The sequence below is a fragment of the Salmo trutta genome, chromosome 12 (assembly GCF_901001165.1).
Source record: "Salmo trutta chromosome 12, fSalTru1.1, whole genome shotgun sequence".
NCBI classification, from domain to species: Eukaryota; Metazoa; Chordata; class Actinopteri; order Salmoniformes; family Salmonidae; genus Salmo; species Salmo trutta.
This window is the reverse complement of record NC_042968.1, coordinates 65,537,176-65,559,863: the sequence shown is the minus strand read 5'-3', so window position 1 is coordinate 65,559,863 and position 22,688 is coordinate 65,537,176. Positions and strand designations below refer to the sequence as shown.

Genomic DNA, 22,688 nt, shown 5'->3' with positions numbered 1-22,688 from the left:
TCTAATTCTTATCATGTGTTTTGTAAACAGGTGTAGACTAACAGTGAAATGCTTATTTACTGGCCCTTTCCAACAATGCTGAGAAATGTCAAATTAATAGATAAATAATAACATGAGGAATAAATACACAATGAGTAACTTGACTATATACATGGGGTGCCAGTACTGAGTTGCTGTGCAGGGGTACAAGGTAATTAAGGTAGATATGTACATATAGGTAGGGATGAAGTAACTAGGCAACAGGATTGCTAAAAAACAGTAGCAGCAGTGTATGTGAAGGGTCAATTCAGATAGTCCGGGTAACTAATTAGCAGCCATGGGGCGGTAGAAGCTGTTTAGGGTCCTGTTGGTTCCAGGCTTGCTGTGCGGTACCAGAGTGAACAGTCTGATTTTGGGGGGCTGGAGTCTGACAATTTTTAGGTCCTTCCTCTGACACCGCCTGGTATAGAGCTCCTGGATGTACTACCCTCTAGTGTCTTGTGGTTGGATGCCAAGCAGTTGCCATACCAAGCGAGGATGCAGCCAGTCAAGATGCTCTCAATGGTGCTGTAGAACATTCTGAAGGGGAAGCGGCTTTGTCATGCCTTCACGACTGTGTGGACTCTTGAGTGATTGTGATGTGCAATGCAACTGCTTTTTGATGAACGTCTTAACTACACATTATTTTACCTGGTTTTCTTGGTCATGAAACCGTTTTTGTACCACATGGTGGAGCCAGAGTGAATCAAGGCTACATTATGCTACTATGCCAAGAAAGGCCAATGCCATGCAAACTTAGTGTTTCAGCTATGCTCCGACAATTAGGGCCGAATATCAATTTTTCCTTTTGTGAGTATTCAGGGAGGGATAAATAAAACGTAACTGTCAGAGCGTCCAGCATATGGTCCACAACCTCCAGCGTTTCACCCGCTGGCCACACGGTGTCTGCCCAGCTGGATTGGTTCTTCAGAGAACGGTCGCCACCTATCACGATGCGTCGTTCACTTTCTTCATGTAGCTAGATATTTCACCAGCAACATCAACGCTGTTTCATACAGTCAGGTGGCTACCATACGGAACGCCCTTAGTTCATAATTGCACATGAAAAGGTAAGTTTTACATCAACGATTAGATGGTAACGTTATTTCTACCGTGCGTCACGTTTGTGGTCGAGAGATTGTTTTTACAAAGCGTGAGCGTTGCACCCACTAATCTTCGTTTAGGTTTGCAGTCTAGCTAGCGATACATATTTTATGCTGTAGCTTGCTAGTTTAATGTAAACTGTTATGACTGTGAACCTTCCAGGGGGCTTTTGATGTTCCGAGTGTGTATGCTTTTGCGATATTCATCGCCCTTGTCTCGCGCCCAGGACATTCTCTATCCGGCCATGAACATTTTAACCTGCAAACTGGATTTACTTTATCTAAGAAATGTCATGGAATGAACCTTTAGTTTGCGTCTACTGCTTGTTTTGATGTGCTAAATGACGTGCCCCCGCCCGTCAGGCGACTGGGGTCCAATATGTTTTGTGTATGTATAGGCCGTCGGAAACATCTGGTTACCGACGATAATAATTGTGGCTTTGCAGAATAACATTGACATTGATGCAAATGACTTCCTATTCAATTGAGGACTGACCATATCGATAAGTCATGGCAGCTACGGTCAAATCCTCATGATACCGAACTTTCCACGTGCACGCTTGCAGCATCTCTGTTTGGTCAAATGTATACCAAATGGGCCTAATAATCGGCACCTTCAGTCCCATTGAGGCCTCTGCATCAATAGTACAGTACAGCAGCTGTAGTCTGCTTGAGAGAGGAGACTCGTTTTGCCATTCACAGGCTCATCTGGTCTCGGACTATCTACAGATCAGTGACAGGGTTGATCTCTAATGATGCTTAGAATACTCCTCTGCTCCAGATGCCATTGTGTTGTTTACCTCTGAGCAGCATCTGTTTGTTTCCAGGGCTGGAAACAAGCTGCTTCTTCAGCGATCCACTTTAGCCTCAGATCTCCAGGAGCAAGGCAGTAAGTTGTCTGTCTTTGCCTGCCATGGACTCCATTATAGCTGCCTTGACAAAAAGTGACAATGTGTAAATAAGTGATCTTGCTACTTGTGTGTGTGAATTTCTCAATCACTGACTGTGTGCATTAGCATCTCAAGCAAGTGGAAATAGATGGCGAGAAACAGGTCAAGACCCATCTGAGATCAAAGTAGGTCACGGGTAGTGCCCTCGGATTCTATTATAGGTTCAGACACTGGGTTAGGCAGGCTAGCTAGGCCTACATCTTGGGTCACTTCTCACTAAGTTTCTCTTCTCTCCTCAAGCTAAATCAGGCTTTTGTGGGAACAGTGTGGGTACATTAAAAGAGAGAGGATCCCAAAACACTAAATATGCTCAGTTGTGATTAGGGTTGCAAAGGGTCAGAAATGTTCCATAGGAAGTTGAGCCCTGGAATTTTTCTTAAATTCATCAAAAGTTATCTTATAAAAGTGAACCTTTTTTGTGGGATACATTTAAGGCATTTCTAGGTCTTGTGGCATATTTTGGTTAAACTATCCCCAATTCAATGGAATTGCAACCCTCTGCATGAACAGTGCATTCTTCCATCACATGTACAGCTGATTCTCAAGATCTTGCACACTAATGAGATGCTATTGAGCCCACACTACTACAGTCAGCCAAGGACTACATGCTTTCTGGTAAGTTTTGATTACAATACTGGGTGGGGTGGATATATTTTATATGACATACATTATTTTTTGTTAACTAGTAAATAGTAGCCTACAACAACGTGTGTTTAAATCATTTCTAACTTGTTAACAATTTCTGCTACCATGTTTTTGCTACCATGTGGGTTTGAGCTAATCTAACTGCTGAACTATTTATCTGTACATGGAATTGTATTTTTTATTTTTTTACTCTTTTCTTTTCTAGTCTTTACATGAAAATGCCACGGGCACTATCTGATGTGAGGAGACATTTCACTGCAGCTAATGTAGAAGGAAAAGCTGTGTACATTTGCAAAAACTGTGCCAAATCATATGTGAAGAATGCAACAAAGATGCAGAATCATCTGGCCAAGTGCATAAAGTTCCCTCAGCGCTCACAAGCAACCTCTGACAAAAGTCCCTCTACTTCTATTCGAGGTGAAAATGTTGAATCAGACACCTTATCGATAGCAACAGCTCATGGTCCTCCTGGAATCAGAAGTTTTTTTGACTCAATGGAGGAATGTAGTCAGAGAAATGCTGATGAATGTCTTGCTCGAGCTGTGTATGCAACTGGTTCACCTGTGATGCTCACAGGTAATGTGTATTGGAAGAGATTTCTGATTGTTCTTCACCCAGCATACACCCCACCAACCAGACATGATTTATCTACTCATTTGCTGGATGCAGAGTTCAACAGAGTTCAAGTGCAGGTCAAGCAAATCATAGAGAAAGCAGACTGTATTGCAATCATCTCTGATGGGTGGTCGAATGTTCGTGGGCCAGGAATAATTAACTACATCTCCAACCCTCAACCAGTATTCTACAAGAGCACAGACACAAGGGACAACAGACACACCGGTCTCTACATTGCAGATGAGCTGAAGGCAGTCATCAATGACCTTGGACCACAGAAGGTATTTGCACTGGTGACAGACAATGCTGTGAACATGAAGGCTGCTTGGTCTAAAGTGGAGTACTACCCTTACATCACACCCATTGGCTGTGTTGTTCATGCATTGAATCTGCTCCTCAATGATGTTGTGGCACTGAAAACAATGGATACACTCTACAAGAGAGCCAAGGAAATGGTTAGGTATGTGAAGGGTCATCAAGTTATATCAGCAATCTACCTCACCAAGCAAAGTGAGAAGAATAAGAGCACCACATTGAAGCTGCCCAGCAACACCCGTTGGGGTGGTGTTGTTATCATGTTTGACAGTCTCCTGGAGGGGAAGGAGTCTCTCCAGGAAATGCCCATATCACAGTCTGCCGATATGGACAGCCCCATCAAGAGGATCCTCCTGGATGATGTACTTTGGGAGAGAGTGGTAAGCAGCCTGAAACTCCTGAAACCTATAGCAGTAGCCATTGCACTGATTGAGGGAGACAATGCCATCCTGTCTGATGTTCAGACTCTGCTTACAGATGTAAGAGAAGAAATCCATACTACCCTGCACTTCACTGTTGCTCCAAGCAGAGGAAACTGCAGTTCTGAAATACATCAAAAAGCATGAAGACTTCTGCCTGAAGCCCATACACGCCACAGTGTATGTTGGACCCCAAGTATACTGGCAAGAGCATCCTATCTGGTGCAGAGATCAACAAGGCCTATGGTGTCATCACTACTGTGTCTCGCCACCTTGGCCTGGATGAGGGCAAAGTTCTTGGCAGTCTGGCAAAGTACACTTCCAAGCAAGGGCTTTGGGATGGAGATGCAATATGGCAGTCGTGCCAACATATCTCATCAGCCACCTGGTGGAAGGGACTTTGTGGATCTGAGGCTCTTTCCCCTGTTGCCTCCATCATCCTCCAAATCCCACCAACATCAGCCGCCTCAGAGCGCAACTGGTCCTTGTTTGGGAACACACACGCAACAGGATGACCAATATAAGAGTTGAAAAATTGGTGGCCATCCGGGCAAATTTGAGCCTCTTTGAGCCAGACAACGAGCCATCCTCAACAAGGTTGGAAAGTGACAGTGAATTTGAGGCCTCAGAGTCTGATGTTCAAGAGCTGGACATTGAGGAGGTCCAGGGAGAAGACATGGAAGCCTGAGAGGAAGACAACCAAAGCTTTAGTTTCTAGACTATCATTTTACAGATGTATGTTGAAACCGTTTTTGGGAGATGTGATGGATCATTGGGGTTCATTCAATATTCTCTTTCTTTTGTTGTTCAGTGAAATCATCCCATGTGAAGAGTCAACTCATTTAATTAAAGTTAAATTCGTGACTAAATAGTTTTTAAAAATTTCTATTGGAAGGATTTAATCATTTGAAATTCTGTCTACTTATAAGGTAAAAGGTTTATGTTTCTGTCTCCATATGATATGGTAAATATATTCAATGCGAAAAACATCTACATTTAAATGGTATTAATATTCATTTGAATATAATCCCATTAATTCCCACGGAAAGTTTCCACCTCTGAATATTCCCTAAGATGTGCAGCCCTTGTTGTGATGCCATTCGTATGATGTTATGTTGCACAGGATATTCTTATAATGTTGACAGAACACCTGGTCTAAGTTCTTTAAATTAACTTATGGTAGTTGTCTGGGATGTTGCAAGAATATTCTTGTGATATTCACATAGGTTGCACAGAACAAATAAGTCACAGTTTAGTTTAGTCTACATGGGAGGGTACAGTGCTCTGCTCTGAAAATAATGAAGGGTCACTTTGTTGTTTATTCTCTGTTGAAACTGGCCCCTGTTTGATAGTGTTATTGTGTTGTTACTTGGTAACGAATGACAGAGGAAGATTCCCAAGGGTTCCACGTCATGTTCTGGAAATGTCTCTCTTCTTCAAAAGATAAACACACAAGAATCACTGCTCCAGCCTGTTTCCCCTGGTAACACTGTGGCCACTAACTTTTTCAGTTGTTGGCACCGGCCCATGATTAAACATTTTGTTGCTGCGTCACGCAATATAAAAAACAATAGTCACCTTATAAAGTTACTCACAGTGAAATAAGCAGTTGAAACAATAACAAAGTGTTCTCTCCGCCACAGTTTCGGTCGGTAAAAAGCTGAGGGAAGAGGCTGGAGAAGTTGGGGTCAATTTCAATTCAGGAAGTACACTGAAATTCAATTTTTTTTTCAATGTTTTTTAATTGGAATTGGGGTTTGGTTTACTTTCTGAATTGACCCGGAATTGAAATGGAATTGACCCCAACCCTGGTGTTTGGTAGGAGATGTAATGAGGTAGGGGTCATTGGTGAGGTACAGCAGGTACCAACAGGGAGAAAGGCTACACAGAGCCTCTACATAGGCTTCGACAACACACGCCACGAGCACCCACTCCAAACTGAGTGGGAGATGTGATTGAGGGGACAGGGAGGGGGTGGATAGAAGTGGTGTGAGGCAGAGCAGGAGAGACACAGAAGACAGAGATTATACAGAGGCAGCTATAGGGAGTTGTATGAATAGAGAAAATGTGAAAGCCAGAGTCCAGGAGAGAGCATAAGCAATTCACTCCCAGAAGACTGGTGGTAAAGAAAGAGGGAGGGAGGGATGTATAGAAGAGCTAGACAGTGTGGAGGCAAGGGGGGGGGAAGAGGAGAGTCAAGGCCACCTGGATGGGGCGTCTCTTCCCACACACCTTCTCCTCGTTGTGAACTTGGCTGGGGGATGAGTATATTTTTTCCCGTCTGCTTTGATTTCACAGTCTATGGGGCCCACTCAGTTTGCACACACTGAGCTCCAATCCCCTCAGCACCATGTCAGGAATCAACCTGCCGAGAAACCGCTCCATCTTTACCACCCTTGACGGGCAGAGTCAACATCAGAACAGATAATGGACCCAGATTGGGTTGTGAACAGTGGGGTGTACTTGAGGTAGAGGTAAACAACCATGTTTGGCTAGAATAGATAACCTAACCCCCTATAGAGACTTTGGGAGTCCAACCATTCTGAGAAGTTGTTACTGATTCCTGCCCTGTTTGAAGTTGTTAGCACATGGAGAAGCAGTATGCTAGTAACGTTGCCTAGCCTAAGTTCAAACAGCTTTAGGTTGATTTGGTTCTGAAGAATGTTTATGAAGTTTACTTTGAGTTTGCGTCATCTTGTTAGGATTTGTTTGTTGGCACCGCAACTCGTTTTCAGTTGAAAGAGCTAAGATAATGTTGCAGGTTGGAATTCCAAGTGTGTCTGGCTCATCTTACATTTACATTTGAGTTACATTTAGCAGGCGCTCTTATCCAGAGCAACTTACAGTTTTGCTATTTTGCCCTTGAGCAAGGTCAGGACCAAGGCTCTATGTCTGTCTACAGACCTGTGTTGTAAATGATATCTAAAATGTCTGTGTCTGTCTACAGACCTGTGTTGTAAATGATAACTAAAATGTCTGTGTCTGTCTACAGACCTGTGTTGTAAATGATGACTAAAATGTCTGACCTTTAGGTTTTTTCATTGTTCATCAAGTCCTCAGTGTTGGAAAGTGAAATATGATTTTAATTTTGTGTTTTTGCTTCTAGTGCTCTGCTCTCCTGATGTAGACCAGTGATGGAGCAGCGACATACAGGCTCTGGGGACAGTCGTTGTCATGTTTCCATGCGTTTCCTCCTGGCCCTCTGCTGAGCCCCCGTCTGAGCCCCCGTCGCCCTGCGGCCATGCCTCCCTGCCCATACACACTCACACACAGCCCCTGCCTGACCTACTGTGCAGCTGCCCCGCCCCGAAGATGAACCCCCGCCCCGTGCCAGACTACATGGAGTCCCTCATCGTTGTGACCGAGTACGAGCCCAAGGGTGATGAGGTGGAGGACATGGAGTGCTCCGAGACCCCTGAGCCCGGCGCGCCCCCCTTCAGAACCCACTCCTGCGACCTGCTGTCCCACTCTGTGGGCAGCCCCGAGGCCCTGTCCCCTGAGCCCCAGGGGCACAGGGGAAGACTAAACCTGTCAGACCGGAAGTTGTCCCTGCAGGAGCGCTCCCAGACGGCGTCGTCCCCCAACGGGCGCTACATCTACCCCTCGCTGCCCTACTCGCCCATCACCTCGCCCCAGTCCTCCCCCCGGCTGCCCCGTAGACCCACTGTGGAGTCTCACCGCGTCTCCATCACTGACCTACAGGTAGGCAACGCCGCCACAGCCCTTCTGCCTTTTAACCCCCCCCCCCGGTCTTTGGAACAAAACACCATTTTGTGTTAGCCAAACTCTATGAGGACACATCAGCTGAACTTGTGCATTTGTCTCCAGTGGTAAATGAAGCAGCTTACTGGTATAAAGGTTGAGCATATGTGAAGGTAAGGTCCATGGTGTTAGTAGATGCCAGCTCACTCCCCAGTAGATCTCAGAAGCGTTGTCCAGTAGACTCCCTGTGGAGATGGTCTGTGTCCCAAATGGCACCCTATTCCCTGCATAGTGCACTACTTTTGACCCGAGCCCTATGGGCCCTGCTATTTGGGATGCAGACATGGGCTGCATTCCACACACTTAAAAGGCACACCCTCCTCCACTTACCCTCGCCTTATGGTCCTTGGGGGAATCCCTGCGTCCATCTTTGCCATCGGTCCAAACAATTAGCCAAGCAAGAAAAGTTGGCAACGAAAGCCCCTCAGCCCTCGTTTGTGATCGAGTGTTCGAGTGTACATTTCTTTTCACTCCGGGGCCTGAAACGCCCCAAAATTCAATTTGCCATGATTGTACATCCGCTAAGAAAAGTCATTCAACACGTAAAACCAACATCAATATGGAGAAGTCAACATACAAGTGTAAGTAAAAACAAATGTAAATAAGTTAGAAATTGTGCTACTAATGCACATGACGGCACAAACACGTCTCCTAAAAGCTTTTGGAAACATTAGCTAGCGCACACAACTTTCCCTGACGTCACACTTCTACGCTGTCATTTTCGATTGACCTGATATCGTCGGCTGGCTAGTATTCGATGCCTGTGGATGTGTTTGTTGTCTTCTAGCCACGATATGAAATTCAGTCATAATCGACTGTAGCGCATACAAAGCACACACAGTAGCTACCGGGGGTTCCGCGATGACTGAAAAACACAACCGTGGGACGAGTGAAGAATTTCCTGGGCAAGGGCGGTCCATTTCAAATGAACTCATTCCTCCCTCGCACTGCAAGTATCAACTCACCATACGTCATGATACGTCATCAGAAGTGTCCACTTAATCTGAGGGCTGAGGGGAGAAGGTGTGTCTTTTACACGTTTGGAATGCAGCCATGATCTCTCTGCTTGCTAGGCTGTTTCCCTGCTCCCTGAACACCCCTAGACTTTACAGGATAAAAAACTAGCAGATCCCATTACTCATGAATGGTACAGGCTTATATATTTTTTTATGTTTAGTCATGCCCACTTCTGGTAGTTTGTTTTCCAAGTTGAAACAAAAGGAAGGTTTTGTTAGTGAACACATTGCTTTTACATGGATTGTTGGTTCTCCTAATTTAACACCTCGCGTGTTTCTGGCAGACCAAGAAAAAGGCATTAGTCATGCAAAGACGTCAGCTTCTCTCTCTGTCTCTCTCTCTCTCTCTCTCTCAAAGGACTGCGTGCAGCTCAACCAGTACAAGCTGAAAGATGAAATCGGAAAGGTACTTTTGTGGCTCCTCAAAGCACTTCACCGTTTCTCTGTCTATGGCTTACTGTGCGTGTTTAAAAAGTCGGGAGGATCATTAAGGACACGGTTGCCGTCATTCTCACTTCTCCCTGCCAGCCTTGTCCTCATTTCAAATTCCCTAAAATCCCTGGCCTAGGGAGAGTTAGAGGAGGATGAGAGGCTGTTATAAATAGCCCTAGTCCCCTCTCCTCTCCTTGGGCGGAGTGGGTCTGTTCTGTGTGAAGCAGTAGACAATGGGAGCCTCAGGATGGGTGAAGTTGGAGAGAGTTCTGCCTGCTGTCTGTGTGCGTGTACATGTGTGTGTGTGGTGGAAGAGGGGTGGGTAGATTTACATTTTACTGTACTTGATTTGAAGCAGCTGGTTCTCATTGAGAGTACTCGGCCCACACATTTCCGGTGGGTCAGCTTGGGAGAGCTATTGTGTGTGTGTGTGTGTGTGTGTGGGGGTGGGTGGGTGTGTGTGTGTGTGTGTTCTCTTGAGTGTGTACTGTAGGTTTTTATTTGTGTGGATGATTGACAGCTACTGAATGTCACACTGCCTGTGCTCTCCTGTTCTCTGACAAGGGCTCCTATGGTGTTGTCAAGCTGGCCTACAATGAAGACAACAACACTTATTACGTGAGTCCTGCTGGCCATCTTACACACACACACACACACACACACACACAGTGGCGATTTTAGCATGTACAGTTGAAGTCGGAAGTTTACATACACCTTAGCCAAATACATTTAAACTCAGTTTTTCACAATTCCTAACATTTAATACTAGTAACAATTCCCTGTCTTAGGTCAGTGAGGATCACCACTTTATTTTAAGAATGTGAAATGCCAGAATAATATTTGAGATAATGATTTATTTCAGCTTTTATTTCTTTCATCACATTCCCAGTGGGTCAGAAGTTTACATACACTCAATTAGTATTTGGTAGCATTGCCTTTAAATAGTTTAACTTGGGTCAAACGTTTCGGGTAGCCTTCCACAAGCTTCCCACAATAAGTTGGGTGAATTTTGGCCCATTCCTCCTGAGCTTGTGTAACTGAGTCAGGTTTGTAGGCCTCCTTACTCGCACACGCCTTTTCAGTTCTGCCCCTCCTGCAGCAAAGCACCCCCACAACATGATGCTGCCACCCCGTGCTTCACGGTTGAGATGGTGTTCTTCGGCTTGTAAGCCTCCCCCTTTTTCCTCCAAACATAACAATGGTCATTATGGCCAAGCAGTTCTATTTTTGCTCCAGCCATTACCACAAGCCCGTCCTCCCCAATTAAGGTGCCACCAACCTCCTGCGATGTGCACAGGTTTGTAGCATGTAACTACATCCCCTTTACTGTACATCTCTGCATACTTTGATGTCAGACCTCTCTCTCTCTGCTCCCTCTCTCTCCTCCTCCCTCTCTCTCTCCAGGCGATGAAAGTGCTGTCCAAGAAGAGGCTGATGAGGCAGGCAGGTTTCCCACGTAAGTACTGAGCCTGAGGCATATGGTCAATCCAGCAGGGAGTACATAGACTATTCTAGGACAGTACAGTGAGACTTTGCTGCTGTAGACCAGTGGTCACCAACCTTTTTCTGAGTCAAGATGCAAGCCAAGATCTACCGCTCAGATAAAAAAAACATGTGCCTATTGAAAACAGTTTTGTAGCGTTGAGGTTTGTACTAGGCTACATTACTGCGTGTTGGCTATGCTTGAATTACCCTGCCAATGTTCTTCTCAGACCATTTTGAAATTATATTTAAAAAAATGTAGATATATGATCATGATAATGCACAGCTGAGTGAGCAATATAATTGGCTTTTTATTTCATTTTACTGGACTGATGGTCAGTCTGAGGAGTGGAGGAAGCAGCGGTGAGGCTGCCTCTCACCCGACTATCCGTCCGTCCTCTCTCCCTCCCTCCACTGAGAATATATCCCTCCACTGAGAATAATATTACTCAATATAAAAAAGTTACCAAGCCGCTAATAATAACAATGCAAACTTATGGGAACACTTTGCTGTACTCATTCATACAGCTGCAGTGCTGGTTGTAGCGTGAGTGGAAGCAGGGAGAACGCACATTTTATGGCTCATAAAAGTTTTGAACAAAGTGTTGACAGTGCTGAATAATGACTTAAACATGAATTTACTCATCAGTGCTTTGCTGTATTCGTTGACTCTCTCTAGTCATGGTTTTGAAGTCTCTCAGTGTCAACTTTGCTGTGTGTTCGAAGTTTCTTTTTACAGTCTATGGCTCGAGGGAACTGTGCAAACACAGTGATCTGAGCTATCTGATTGGCCAGCTGTAGGCCTGTAGGTGCACTTGATTTGCTCTCTGGGCCTGCCGGGTAGGCGGAGTTCTACGTTCAGACACATGAAATGGTTCAAAATGGGAACACTTTGCCTTTCCGGCGCTAGGGCTGCTGAATCAAGTGCACCTACCGTCAGCAGCGCCACAAAATAAATAGGAACGCAAGGCTTTATCGTTGTTGTTTTTTTTACAGAAATGTTTGGTGGTCGACTAGGAATGCCTTGGAGATCGACTAGTCGATCGCGTCGACCGGTTGGTGACCGCTGCTGTACACTAACAAGGCCACTACACTTTCTCCCCTCCCTCCCCTCTCCCCCCTCCTTCCTGTAGGGAGACCACCCCCCCGCGGAGCCAAAGCAGTCCCCGAAGGCCCCCCTCAGCCAAAAGGACCACTGGAACGGGTCTACCAGGAGATTGCCATCCTAAAAAAGCTGGACCATCCCAATGTAGTGAAGCTGGTGGAGGTGAGGCTCTACAGTCTGGATGGTGTTTGTCCTCTTTAACTCAAGCTGTTGTGTATTGCCAATGCATAATACATTTGCAACATACTGTGTCACTGTTTTGAGTTCAGTGTTATTTTCATGAAACAGGAACCTCCCTCCTTCAATTGTTTTCTCAAAACTGTTATACAATATTATTGTGAGTGCTCGTTGGCACTCAGTGATTGCAAGTGAGTGATTGCAAGTGGATTTGCGTTTACAACAGACTGCTAGTGTTGTAGTGTGCCGTCGGTCTAGTATGTGTGTTCCTCTAAACCTGCGTCCCTCTCTTCTCCTGCCAGGTTCTTGACGACCCTGGTGAGGACCATCTGTACATGGGTAAGATTGGCCTGATTCTCCGCTTGGCAACGCATACACACACACACACACACACACACACACACACACACACACACACACACCAATAGATATCCCTTCAGTTCACGTTACACAGTCACTGTTCAACATCCTTACGACTGATCGTTATGAGGTGTGAGACACACACGTCCCACTCACTTCCTAATCAGACCCACTCACAGATTTGATCATTTTAATCGTGATAACTAACTAGCTAAAGCGTTGATGACGTAGCACCGACGGCCTCTGTTCTGTTTACAGTGTTCGAGCTGGTCAAAAAGGGGTGAGTCGATCCTCTTGTTACTGTAATCAGTATAAGCTGGAGTGAGCTCAATCTCGTTAAGCACTGACGCTCAATTTACTGCTCTCTCGCTGTGTCTGTGTCCGTGTCTGTGTGAGTCGCTCGTTCACAGGGCTGTGATGGAGGAGTTGCCCACGGACAAGCCGCTGAATGAGGACCAGGCTCGGTTCTACTTCCAAGACCTGGTCAGGGGGATTGAGTTCTGTGAGTGGATTCTCTTCTCTAATCACAGTACTGTCTGTGCTTTCCCTCTCTTTGCTGCTGCACACCGGTAGCTCACCTGTGTTCCCTATAAATGCTGCTGTGAGTGAATAAAGATTTGCACCCACACCCTGGCTGCAAAGCCGAAACATCTGTGTACGCGATCCCTGATGCAGTGAAAATAATACAAATGAAGCAAGCTTCTTGCGACCTCTTTTTGAGTGTGGACCCATCACACCTTTTTTGCTTGTCTGAAATGACGGGTTTTACGCACCCACCAAACATTTGGGAGAGCACAATGGTCTTCTTCTGATTAGCTACTCTTCCGCTCTACAGCCACCCACTGCCTCCTTTCCCCAATGCACATAATCACAATGACTTTCAGTGGCATTATTGCACTCAAGCACAGGGTGCATCCTAAGTGGCACCCTATTTCCTACATGGGGCTCTGGTCAAAGTAGTGCACTATATAGGGCATAGGGTGCCATTCGGGACACACACAGGCTCACCACAAGCTCTGTCTTCTACCGGAGCAGTACAAACGGAGAGATGGACGGAGAGAGATGCACTGTAAGGATACTACAAGCAGCACTCAAACCTCTCTTCCTCTCCCACATACAACTACTCAGACACCCCCCCCTTCACTTTAACACAAAGAATCCTCATTTCCCTGTATCTTCAGGAGGTGTTATACAGAGGTGTGTTTGTAGCAGATTGAGATCGCACCGGAACAACTCACCCACAGCTTAAAATGGTGCCACTGAATCAGATCAATTTCAGTGGCGCAAATGCTTAGTAGGTTGTCAAATCAAACTTTATTTGCCACATGCGCCGAATACAACAAGTGTAGACTTTACCGTGAAATGCTTACTTACATGCCCTTAACCAACAGTGCAGTTCAGGAAGAAGAAAATATTTACCAGGTAGGCTAAAATAAAAAGTCATAATCAAAAGTAGCACAGTAAGAATAACAAGCAGGCGGTCATGTGTTTGCGGGCAGAGGGTCACTAGTTGGAGCCGTGCTATGGACAGGGACTGTGAAGGAAGCCATACCGTTTAGCAGCACAGTGGCGCTGGTTACAGAAGGAGAAATGAAAAGTAGTCAAATGTATGCCTCGTTACCGTGAGAACGTCTGCTAAATGACTAATAACACTGTGCTGTTGTTGTCCAGTGCATTACCAGAGGATCATCCACCGGGACATCAAGCCCTCTAACCTCCTGGTCGGGGAGGACGGTCACATTAAGATCGCTGACTTCGGGGTCAGTAACCAGTTCGAGGGGGCCGATGCCCTCCTGACCAGCACGGTAGGCACGCCCGCCTTTCTCGCCCCCGAGACCCTCTCCGAGACCAGGAAGAACTTCTCCGGCAAGGTGAATGAGCTTCTCTTACCCCCTGGAAGGCTCTTTGGGAATGAAACATGATCTATTTCCTCTCTGAAATTCCTTATGGGCAGCTGTTATGAGGAAATGATGTGGGTTTTTAAGTGAATTCTGTTTCTTCTTCTAGGCATTGGATGTTTGGGCCATGGGAGTGACGCTGTACTGTTTCGTGTTCGGAGTGGTAAACCTCTCCTCCTACCGTGCTCTATATGTTATTACAATCCACAGCTGCATAATGCAATAGTTCAGCCTTATGGCCGATACGGAACATGTTTCACCTGACGCGTTTCTCATTTGAATGTGACTCCTGTCGACAGTGTCCCTTTATGGATGAACGCATCATCAGTCTTCATCAGAAGATCAAGACTCAGCCAGTGGAGGTGCCAGAGCAGTGAGTTCTCCATTCAACTCTATTGGGAGGGAATCGATCCATGATTAATGAAGGCCCCTAACGCTTGTTGTGACCCCTACAGTTCAGACTTATCTGACGATCTGAAAGATCTGCTACTGAAGATGCTTGACAAGAATCCAGAGACCAGGATATCAGTAGCGCAGATTAAGGTCGGGCTTCTTAGTGATTTGTGTGTGTGTGTGTGTGTGTTTGTAATGCACTTAGTGTGTGTGGCTGCATCACGTTGGGCCTCTCTGCTCCCTCCAGGTGCACCCGTGGGTGACGCGGCAAGGAGCAGAGCCCCTCCCTCTGGAGGATGATAACTGCTGCATGCTGATCGAGGTGACCGAGGAGGAGGTGGAGAACTCTGTCAAACACATCCCCAGCCTGGCCACTGTGGTGAGTGGTGGGAGGAGGACACACACAGGCCACGCTGCACTGCCTTCATAGCTAGAATCTGTAGTTGATACTTCCGTTTTTTTTGGACTTCTAAATGAATGATATATGCCCATTTGATTCTTGAAGAATGTAACTTAGAAATGCCTCGTGAGCTTAGTTCAACTGTCGTACCCCATCAGAACCCGACATATAAACTTGTTTTGCTCCAATGTTTGTAAGCATCGTAAATGTAAACGAACACTGCACAGCCTCAAAACATGGTTAAAACTATCATTTTGATATCCATACCTCTGTTTATGAATTAAAGAGGGGTTATATTTCTCCAGGCCTGTCCCTCAGCTTTTTACCAAAACAGGGGCTTTGATTGTTTCATCTACAATTACTGTTGTACAGCGGGGTAGTTACACTGGTTACAAAGAAGTTATAAAGTAATTACACCACAAGGGCATCTTGATATGAAGTGTTGTATCTAATAAAAGACTCACCAGAAAAAGTGAATGAATGAATCTGCTCATAGCCACGCTGCTCTGTGACTGGTGTCATTCCAGCCCATTCAAATGTCTCTGTCTCTGTAGATCCTGGTGAGGACCATGCTGAGGAAGCGCTCCTTTGGGAACCCCTTTGACTGGGGCCGTCAGAGAACCGAAGACCGAGGCACCGGTCTGTCTGCACCAGGACACATGCTCACGTAAGTCCCCCTCGCTTAGGCCTTGTACACTGCTCTCTAGTCAGTGGATGAAACATCTTTTCTAAGCAGCGAGGGTTGCAAAATATCTGTATTTTTCTCAGGTTTTCCCAAAATCCTGGACGTAGGATTCTGGATTTTCTACTTATTTCTGGAACATTTCTAGAAAACCTGGCAATTTTAAGAAAGTTTCCAGAAATGTGCATCCCTAAAATCACTTAATAATGTAATGTAGCTTCATATTGCAATAGAAAAGCTCAGTGTTGGGGGTTCTTTTGTACATGGCTAACTATTCTTATCTTGCAAAATTGATTCTTAATTGTCATTAAATGATAGTAGGATGTCACGTAGGTGGTGATAAGATTTACTTGTGATATACTTGTCTGTGCTTGCTGTAGCAACCTCTTAATCTGCCCCCTCCCTCCCTCCTGCCCGCCAGCAAAGGGAGAGCAGGCAATGTGAGATACTGCTACATTCATAGTAACCAAAGAAGGTAAAGGACTAAGGGCCTGCCACTGCCTTGCCTGCCTATCTATCTCAGTACTATTCAAGTGGTATGAAACTCACTTAAGTCCATAGGCATGAGTGGTGTTCGTCATCAAGTTCTCCTGTGTAGCAGATCAACATGCAGTTAAGGGAATAATTATAGCCAATACACAGGGGTACTTGAAACTAGAGGTCGACTGATTCTGATTTTTCAACGCCGATACCGATTATTGGAGGACCAAAAAAAGCCGATACTGATTAATCGGCCGATTTATAAAATACAAAAATGTTGTATTTGTAATAATGACAATTACAACAATACTGAATGAACCCTTTTTTTTTTACTTAATATATCAATCAAATCAATTTAGCCTCAAATAAATAATGAAACATGTTCCATTTGGTTTAAATAATGCAAAAACAAAGTTTTGGAGAAGAAAGTAAAAGTGCAATATGTGCCATGTAAAAAAGCTAACGTTTAAGTGCCTTGCTCAGAACATGAGAACATATGAAAGCTGATGGTTCCTTTTAACATGAGTCTTCAATATTCCCAGGTAAGAAGTTTTAGGTTGAGGTTATTGTAGGAATTATAGGACTATTTCTCTCTATACCATTTGTATTTTACATACCTTTGACTATTGGATGTTCTTGCCAGTGTAACAGTATAGCTTCCATCCCTCTCCTCGCCCCTACCTGGGCTCGAACCAGGAACACATCGACAACAGCCACCCTCGAAGCATCATTACCCATCGCTCCACAAAAGCCGCGGCCCTTGCAGAGCAAGGGGAACAACTACTCCAAGTCTCAGAGCGAGTGACGTTTGAAACGCTATTAGCGCGCACCCCGCTAACTAGCTAGCCATTTCACATCGGTTACACCAGCCTAATCTTGGGAGTTGATAGGCTTGAAGTCATAAACAGCACAATGCTTGAAGCATTGCGAAGAGCTGCTGGCAAACGCACGAAAGTGCTGTTTGAATGAGTGCTTACGAGCCTGCTGCTGCCTACCACCGCTCAGTCAGACTGCTCTATCAAATATCAAATCATAGACTTAATTATAACATAATAACATACAGAAATACGAGCCTTAGATCATTAATATGGTCAAATCCGGAAACTATCATTTCGAAAATAGAACATTTATTCTTTCAGTGAAATACGGAACCGTTCCGTATTTTATCTAACGGGTGGCATCCATAAGTCTAAATATTCCTGTTACATTGCACAACCTTATGTCATAATTACGTAAAATTCTGGCAAATTAGTTCGCAATGAGCCAGGCGGCCCAAACTGTTGCATATACCCGACTCTGCGTGCAATGAACGCAAGAGAAGTGACACAATTTCCCTAGTTTAATATTGCCTGCTAACATGAATTTCTTTTAACTAAATATGCAGTTTTAAAAATATATACTTCTGTGTATTGATTTTAAGAAAGGCATTGATGTTTATGGTTAGGTACATTCGTGCTACGTTTGTGCTTTTTTCGCAAATGTGCTTTTGTTAAATCATCCCCCGTTTGGCGAAGTTGGCTGTCTTTGTTAGGAAGAAATAGTATTCACACAGTTCGCAACGAGCCAGGTGGCCCAAACTGCTGCATATACCCTGACTCTGTTGCGCAGAACGCAAGAGAAGTGACACAATTTCCCTAGTTAAAAGAAATTCATGTTAGCAGGCAATATTAACTAAATATGCAGGCTTAAAAATATATACTTGTGTATTGATTTTAAGAAAGGTGTTGATGTTTATGGTTAGGTACACATTGGTGCAACAACAGTGCTTTTTTCGCGAATGCGCTTCTTAACCTCCCTGGGCAACGTCCCACCTAGTCAACAGCCAGTGGAATTGCGTGGCGCGAAATACAAATACCTCATAAATGCTATAACTTCAATTTCTCAAACATATGACTATTTTACACCATTTTAAAGACAAGACTATCGTTAATCTAATCACATTGTCCGATTTCAAAAAGGCTTTACAGCGAAAGCAAAACATTAGATTATGTCAGGAGAGTACCCAGCCAAAAATAATCACACAGCCATTTCATTTTCAAAGCAAGCATATATGTCACAAAAACCAAAACCACAGCTAAATGCAGCCCTAACCTTTGATGATCTTCATCAGATGACACTCCTAGGACATTATGTTATACAATACATGCATGTTTTGTTCAATCAAGTTCATATTTATATAAAAAACCAGCTTTTTACATTAGCATGTGATGTTCAGAACTAGCATACCCACCGCAAACTTCCGGTGAATTTACTAAATTACTCACGATTAACGTTCACAAAATACATAACAATTATTTTAAGAATTATAGATACAGAACTCCTTTATGCAATCGCGGTGTCAGATTTTAAAATAGCTTTTTGGCGAAAGCACATTTCGCAATATTCTGAGTACATAGCCCGGCCATCACGGCTAGCTAATTTGACACCCACCAAGTTTGGCCCTCACCAAACTCAGATTTACTATAAGACAAATTGGATTACCTTTGCTGTTCTTCGTCAGAATGCACTCCCAGGACTTCTACTTCAACAACAAATGTTGTTTTGGTTCCAAATAATCCATAGTTATATCCAAATACCGCCATTTTGTTCATGCGTTCAGGTAACTATCCGAAGGGTGACGCGCGAGCGCATTTCGTGACAAAAATATTCAAAATATTCCATTACCGTACTTCGAAGCATGTCAAACGCTGTTTAAAATAAATTTGTATGCGATTTTTCTCGTAAAATAGCGATAATATTCCAACCAGGCGACGTTGTATTCATTCAAAGGCTGAAAGAACAAAATGTAGAATTCTCATGAACGCGCATCTCCAGTGTCACTGTCCCCAGCCTGACCAGTAACAAACAGAGCTGCTGTACTTCGACCAGAGACTGCAGACATCTCATTCCACTTTCTGGCGCCTTCTGAGAGCCAATGGAAGCCTTAGAAAATGTCATGTTACAGCAGAGATGCTGTATTTTCGATCGAGATGCAACAGAAGGATAACAAATTGTCAGACAGGGCACTTCCTGTACAGAATCTTCTCACGTTTTGGCCTGCCAAATGAGTTCTGTTATACTCACAGACACCATTCAAACAGTTTTAGAAACTTTGGAGTGTTTTCTATCCAAAGCTAATAATTATATGCATATTCTAGTTTCTGGCCAGGACTAATAATCAGATTAAATCGGGTACGTTTTTTATCCAGCCGTGAAAATACTGCCCCCTAGCCATAAGAGGTTAACAAGCACCGCATCGATTATATGCAACGCAGGACAAGCTAGATAAACTAGTAATATCATCAACCATGTGTAGTTAACTAGTGATTATGTTAAGATAGATTTTTTTTATAAGATACGTTTAATGCTAGCTAGCAGCTTACCTTGGCTCCTTGCTGCACTCGCATAACAGGTAGTCAGCCTGCCACGCAGCATCCTCGTGGAGTGCAATGTAATCGGCCATGATCAGTGTCCAAAAATGCCGATTACCGATTGTTATGAAAACTTGAAATCGGCCCTAATTAATCAGCCATTCCGATTAATCAGTCGACCTCTACTTGAAACCATGTCTGGGAACCTCTTGCTGATCCCCAACTGGGGTGACATGGTGTTCCCTTACGACCAAGTGCAATCTAAGGTGTTTCTGGCCAAGTGTGAACTGTACAGCAATGAGCAGAGCAGAAACCGGCAAGTCAGCAAATTAGAATGAATCAATCTCATCCTTGGCCAAGCACTTATAGAACTGCAGCCTAAACACTTTTCCTGTGAAAACCCTGATTTTAAATTTGGCCGAATATCTGTATTTAAAAAATGGGTCACTTATTCCTCCGCATGCAGCATCACAATACCCTCCTCCCTCCCAAGGACATACCAGTGAACTACTTTGATGTTTTTTTGTTTTTTTTATCTCTGACCTGAATGTTCAACTAACAGCTTGCTGAGTTCCCTCTGCTTGCTCTCTCCAGTTATGTAGCTAACAAGCGAATGGTTCCTCTGAGTTTCCCAGCTAAACTGAGGTTAACTAGCTGTATCTCTACAGTGATAGGATTGACACAGCTACTTAGCACTGATGGCTGTATTGAATTCTGCTCCTCCGGTTTGTTTCCTAGGAAACAAGAGAGCGGGGAGGGCATGAGAAGTATGGACCTGCCCTTGGTGGGCGAAGATGAGGCTCTTTCCTGATGCGGTGTGGTTTCTCAGCGCGAGGGTGGAGGCATGCTAGCGAATTATGTTGGTTGAAGCCACTAATGTCTTTTGCGGAGGTGGACAGGACTGTTTTAGGGATGTGACGGGAGCCTGAACACCCTTTTGGTGAAAGCTCCCTCCTGACTGTCACTCACTAACACCCATCTGTAATGCATGCTCATGTTTCTAGTCATAGCATGCTCTGTCTCAGGCTTCTGATATAAAGGTCTGTATTAGCCTAGGTACATGTGTTTCTCCAGCCTCTCCTCCGTTTGAAAAGGCTCTGACGTTTACTGCAGGGGTATGGGGGACGGGAGAGTGTGTTTGGGGACACATATTAGTAGAGCAAGTTACTTGACTATGATTGTCTGGACCACTCATCATTAATGTGGACAGTTTTGTAACGATAAACAGGAGAGGTTTATTGAAACGAAAGATAGAGAAAAAGAAGCTTTGCTACGTTCATAGTATGCATGTGAGTTTGTTTCCTTCCCAATACACCCATTGTATACGCTACATAAGTTGCACGTTCATAGAATTAGTTATTGATGCATAATCTATTTCTTTGATTCATTCAGTCCTCACTAATGGTTTGTTGTACAATGTCTCTCAGTTACTACAACTGGTAAAGAGCTTTTTAAAAACGACGTGTTTTCTAATGTGTTTACTTCTCAAACGTGCAGCGGGTCAAGAGGATGATACAATGTTGAAGCTCAAGTCAAAATAATGTGTTTGTGGCATGTTTGTTTCTTTAAGCTTTTTATATGGTAATAGATTGACGAGTGTGGTTTTTAAACATCTCATTTTCAGGACACCAAAAAGAAAATCGTGTATTTTGTAAACGAATAGCAAACACCTTTAAAACAAGTGATTATTTCTATTGCAATGTCATTGTGAAATTATATGAATTATTGTCTCTTACAAATTCATTTCACTCCCAGGCATATAGTGTGGCTGCAGACCTCTTGTACAAATCTATGCATGGCATATCTGTTATGGAAATGTTGGAATTCATTTGACATAGATAAAGTTGTCATCAGATATGGTAAGATACAAACGTGCTAGTAGAAATCAGACATTGCCACTGGGTTGCAACTCTTTCCATGTCTAAGCGGTCGAATGATCTCCCTAGTTGTCTTGTGGCATGTTGTTTATTTTTTTACCTCTTGCCTTTTTTTGCACGTAGTTAGACAGTGTTTGTGTATGGATAGCTACAGTCACTGGACATGTTTGGGGTTCCATAGTATATCATTGAAACGACATTAATTCAACAATTAATGCTTCCAACATACAGATTTTTTTCAGCACCAACGTGTTGAATATATGACAAAGGTACACTTTTTTTTTTTTGGGGGGGGGGTGAACATTTCTTGCATGTCATTGCTGTATGTTAAAAACAATCTGAATTGTATGTTGTGTGTTTTTTAAGACGTATTACTTACTATGCATACGAAATGTCACTCTGTGGTGCAACGCTCGACCCTGTCATTGGTCTGTCATTTATACTGTGTTGTTAGATGGTACAGTATCTAATTGAGATCACTGTATACAGTAGCTGACCGCTTAGTATGGCAGTACCTGTTTGGAGATCTCACCATCTTGTGTAAAATGTTCAGGAATAATATTACGGAATATTAAAATGAAGGAGAAGATACTGACTATGACCTCAGTCCAGATCAGAAGCGGCGGTTCGAGCGCTGGGCCTGTAACCGAAAGGTTGCTAGTTTGAATCCCTGAGCCGACGAGGGAAAAACATTTAAATTACAACTTATTTTATCACTCCACATCAAAGTGCTCCCCTCCCCTTCATTATATCAAAGAAGAGGTTGGGTTGGACTACAGGGCTGAATTAAATGCAACCCACAGAATTCTGTATTTGTATTTATACATATATTTAATCTTCGCTTTTTGTTTCAGTCTTTGCCCAATATTATTGAAAGGGCTAGGATTACCTTTACTGTCCATATCACACAATGTACTGTAGAATAATGCCATCCATTGTAGTGAGAGCTTTGGTGCCTCTACCCAAATGCATGCCAACATACTATTAAAAATACCATTGAATTGTCATAGCATAACAGAGCTTCTCACAAAACAAGAGCTCATAATGATTGAATCTATAGTATCCAGTTCATTATTTGAGTAAATAACTTTCTGCAATGTGTCCTGTCTCTGTCACATTTATTCTTGGGTATTTTGCTGTAGGGTATTGTTGAAGCAGTTGGTTCACACGTTTTCAGGCCATCATAGGTAATGGCCATACTGTATGAAC

The 22,688-nt window shown here is 43.9% G+C and overlaps 1 protein-coding gene across 6 annotated transcripts; it reads left to right on the top strand.

Moving 5' to 3' along the window:
- The first annotated feature begins 867 nt into the window (after nucleotides 1-867).
- Nucleotides 868-22,580, top strand: LOC115203998 (calcium/calmodulin-dependent protein kinase kinase 2). 6 transcript variants are annotated; one of them, XM_029769179.1, is made up of 19 exons: nucleotides 868-1,088; nucleotides 1,949-2,010; nucleotides 2,138-2,196; nucleotides 7,172-7,767; nucleotides 9,202-9,249; nucleotides 9,840-9,893; nucleotides 10,680-10,731; nucleotides 11,891-12,024; nucleotides 12,342-12,378; nucleotides 12,658-12,679; nucleotides 12,810-12,901; nucleotides 14,071-14,270; nucleotides 14,407-14,460; nucleotides 14,597-14,670; nucleotides 14,753-14,840; nucleotides 14,938-15,069; nucleotides 15,645-15,757; nucleotides 16,194-16,247; nucleotides 20,341-22,580. In XM_029769179.1, exons 4-19 carry the CDS (start codon nucleotides 7,240-7,242, stop codon nucleotides 20,411-20,413), a joined length of 1,755 nt encoding a protein of 584 aa, XP_029625039.1. In that variant the 5' UTR covers nucleotides 868-1,088; nucleotides 1,949-2,010; nucleotides 2,138-2,196; nucleotides 7,172-7,239; the 3' UTR covers nucleotides 20,414-22,580. The 6 variants fall into 6 exon arrangements, with proteins under 6 accessions (XP_029625039.1, XP_029625036.1, XP_029625037.1 ...); XM_029769176.1 differs by having other exon boundaries at nucleotides 1,949-2,196; XM_029769177.1 differs by lacking the exon at nucleotides 2,138-2,196 and having other exon boundaries at nucleotides 869-1,088.
- The last annotated feature ends 108 nt before the right edge of the window (nucleotides 22,581-22,688 follow it).

Coding starts and splice junctions, on each gene's coding strand:
- LOC115203998 (XM_029769179.1), top strand. CDS start 7,240: ATGTTTCCATGCGTTTCCTCCTGGCCCTCTGCTGAGCCCCCGTCTGAG. Junction 14,271..14,406: donor GGAAGAACTTCTCCGGCAAG/GTGAATGAGCTT, acceptor TTCTTCTTCTAG/GCATTGGATGTTTGGGCCAT. Junction 16,248..20,340: donor ATTCATAGTAACCAAAGAAG/GTAAAGGACTAA, acceptor TTTGTTTCCTAG/GAAACAAGAGAGCGGGGAGG.